The sequence below is a fragment of the Parasteatoda tepidariorum genome, chromosome 2 (assembly GCF_043381705.1).
Source record: "Parasteatoda tepidariorum isolate YZ-2023 chromosome 2, CAS_Ptep_4.0, whole genome shotgun sequence".
NCBI lineage: Eukaryota > Metazoa > Arthropoda > Arachnida > Araneae > Theridiidae > Parasteatoda > Parasteatoda tepidariorum.
The window spans coordinates 25,289,725-25,293,090 of record NC_092205.1 but is presented as its reverse complement, the minus strand read 5'-3'; the positions used below and the strand labels follow the sequence as shown (position 1 = coordinate 25,293,090).

Below are 3,366 nucleotides of genomic sequence, written 5' to 3'. Positions count from 1 at the left end.
CGCTTCCATTGCTATCTTTATCTTTAAAATTTACCAATACCTTTTAAAGTAGAATACGTGATTTTGTAAATCTCAGCTCTTGATTTCACAACTTTAAATATTTCAATTTAATTATGCCTCTTATCATTCTTTCAATCTATGCCAGCAGAACACTCAATCAATCGAGTGTTGAAAAAATTCCATTCATTTCTTCCTTTTGATCGAATTAAATTCAATTTAAATCATTCATATATAAATACGACCTTAACATTCAGACAGTATTATTCATATCAAACTCAAGTAATCAACATGATCGCTCAGGTGAAATTACTTTTTCCATTTTTTATGAATGTTTTTTTGTATAATATTTCACTTCCAGTAGTTATTGAAGAAAAAATAGTTATTTTAAAAGTGCTTAACTTTGTGAAAGAATTATTTTCCTTAATAACGCTATTTGACTTCTGTATCAATAATGCAGCTAAATTTAACTTGTTATTTAATGAAAATTAGTCCATGCTTTGTAATTAAATCAAATTTCATTACTATCTAATAAATTGAAGCTTTAAATAAATATTAAACACAAAAGCATATTTCAAAAATTTCCAAAAATTTACATTTTTATACTAATTTTCAGTTACTATACATTGTTTATTAAGTTATTGTCATAGTAAAACTATTTTCATAATAAGATATGATTTGTTTTTAAAATATTACAGTACCTTTGAAAATGAAAACAACAATGCATATTTTATGATAATGCATTCTTTTGAGAATTTAAGCGATGTGTTCAAAACTTAAATAGATTAAATTCTGTAAGTTTTGAACAATTTACTGTTATTTTTGTTCAAAATTAGGAAAGGAAATGATTAATTATATTAAAGTGTGGCTTTTTTAATGAAATGAAAGTAAAACTTTAACATATTTCGAGATTTTTAAGATGCTATTCTATTTAATGCATCTTAAAGTCAAAATGACTAAGTTGAAGAAAATATTTTTTTTCTTATATTGTTTACAATGTTTTTCAATTTATAAATATCTCAAATATTAATCATTAAAGTATTATGTATAATTTTTTAAACAAGTTTCTTACATAGTTTTCGGATACCAATTGCTGCAAATAATGTCAATTGTGCTTAAAACTTCTTCTCTAGGTAGCATCTAACTAAATTAATAAATATTAATGTATTTGATGAAAAAATTATTTTAAAAATATTTTTCGCATTAATTTCTTAAAGTTTGTTTACTTATTCATATGTATTATTGAAATTAACATAAATAAATTTTGTTTATGTTAATTTAAAGAAGCATGAGTGAAGTAAAATTTCTTATATATTATTAGAGGTTTAATATCATAAATGTAAATCAAATCCAAATAATAAAGAACAATGAAAATAGTTCTTGAAAAATATTAAATAATAAAAAATAATAGTAATAGTTCTTCATTACGTTGCAATAAAATTAAACATTTGAGTGGTTATTTTTTTTTTTCGCGTGTGTGAAAGTTTTTTTTTTTTTTTTTTTTTTGGTTACAGTTGTCTGTTTTAGAATCTAATTTTAGGTTTGAATTTTTAAAAAAAAATATAACTTTGCAAAAAACAAAAATTAGGTTTTATTTATTTTATAAAACTTTAAGTTGAATATTCTTCCGGAATCTTTTATATTTTCCAAAACTCTTGACCTCTGAAGCTTTCAAAGACAATTTTTCTAAACTTTTTTTTTCAATTGAGTCCTTGCAAAGAACGTCTCGCGTGAGTAAGCCAATCAGGTTCGACACATACACATGAGGTGGCTATCAGGTATTCAATTAAATATGATCCGGAAATAGTAAGCCTTAAAGATATAACGTTAAGACGCCATGCATGCGATTAGTTTCAAGTATCTAATTATAAATTTTTGTCACATATTTTTTGCTTTGTTTCTTCATTTTAATAGAATTTTTAAAACAACGAAAATTTAATGTTTTACGTAAGCATCACTTGAAACTGTCTTCTCGCCTTTGCAGCAGATATAAGCAAATCACAACACACCCCTTAGTGCTTCCATAATATTTCAATGGTCACCAGCATACATATTTTACTGAAATATTAAAAAAAATGAAAAATTATTACAATATTAATACTTATTTAAATTCGAAAAGAAATAGAATTTTTAAAAAAATATAAAAGATATTAATTTCAAATATCAAATTTATATATTTTTAGGTATTTCTCGTATCTGCTTTAGCAACCATTGCTCTGGCCCACCTACATGAAGTAAGTTCATTTAAATAGTTTGCCTTATAATAATTTAGATTCAATTTATTTAGATACTTATTTTTTATATTCATTTTGAAATAATTATGATACTTAAATTCAAGTAGAGCTAATTATTTTGTTTATATCCATTAAGCATTAATTGTATATTTTAACACCATTGCATCATATTAAGTTTTAATAAGAATAGAAAAATTCTAAATTTTCTGATTGAAAGTTTTGATGAAGCTATTTTATATGATCTAATGTGAATACTGGTGATTTGAAAATAAAACACAATTTTAAAGTTTTGCATACTTTGTCCAGTAAAAAAACTCAGTTCTGATTTTCGAAAAATATTTAGATATTAAGACATGACTATCGATAACTGGAAATACTCAATTGTCCAAAATAACGCTCAAAATTATGCAAAGAAAACGATTGAAGAAGTGTAACAAATATTTACTTCACATTTATACATCAAATTAACACACACCTTAGTTGCTAACATTTCATAAATCAGTACCATTAAAATGAAAAATGATTGATATTTTTCGATCAAGTTCATGCTGAATGTATTCACTCCATTTTGTCTGTAGTATTCTTTAAAATTATTTTTCTTATTTAGCCAATTCACCATGCACCCAAACCCTACAAATTCGGATACAGCATCAAGGACAAACATGGAGAACAACACAGAGAGGAATCCGGAACAGGAGGACACGTGACTGGCAGCTACGGGTTCACAGATGATAGAGGCATCAAAAGACAAGTAAACTACGTTGCTGACCATGCTGGATTTCGAGCTCAGGTCAAGACCAACGAACCTGGAACCGCCAATCAAAATCCAGCTGCCGTTCAACTCATTTCCGATGCCCCTTACACCGGTGGTAAAGGATATTTGGGTGTCCCTGCAGCATCAGCCGGATACGGTGTTGGTGGTTTAGGTTACGGATATGGAGGCATCGGTGCAGGATATGGTCTTGGTGGCTTAGGTTACGGTTATGGAGGTCTTGGAGCAGGTTCCGGTGGCCTCGGATATGGTGGAGCTTATGGTGGATATGGAAATCTTGGATATGGAGGAGCTTATGGTGGATATGGTGGTTATGGTTTGGGCATCTTAGGAGGCTTGGGTTATGCCAGATACGGATATTAA

At 27.6% G+C, this 3,366-nt stretch overlaps 1 protein-coding gene across 1 annotated transcript; it reads left to right on the top strand.

Annotated features, from left to right (window-relative positions):
• Positions 1-288: 288 nt before the first annotated feature.
• On the top strand, positions 289-3,366 carry LOC107457074 (adult-specific rigid cuticular protein 15.7-like). Its single transcript, XM_043046210.2, has 3 exons — positions 289-300; positions 2,181-2,231; positions 2,839-3,366. The coding sequence occupies exons 1-3, from the start codon at positions 289-291 to the stop codon at positions 3,364-3,366; spliced, it is 591 nt and encodes a 196-aa protein (XP_042902144.1).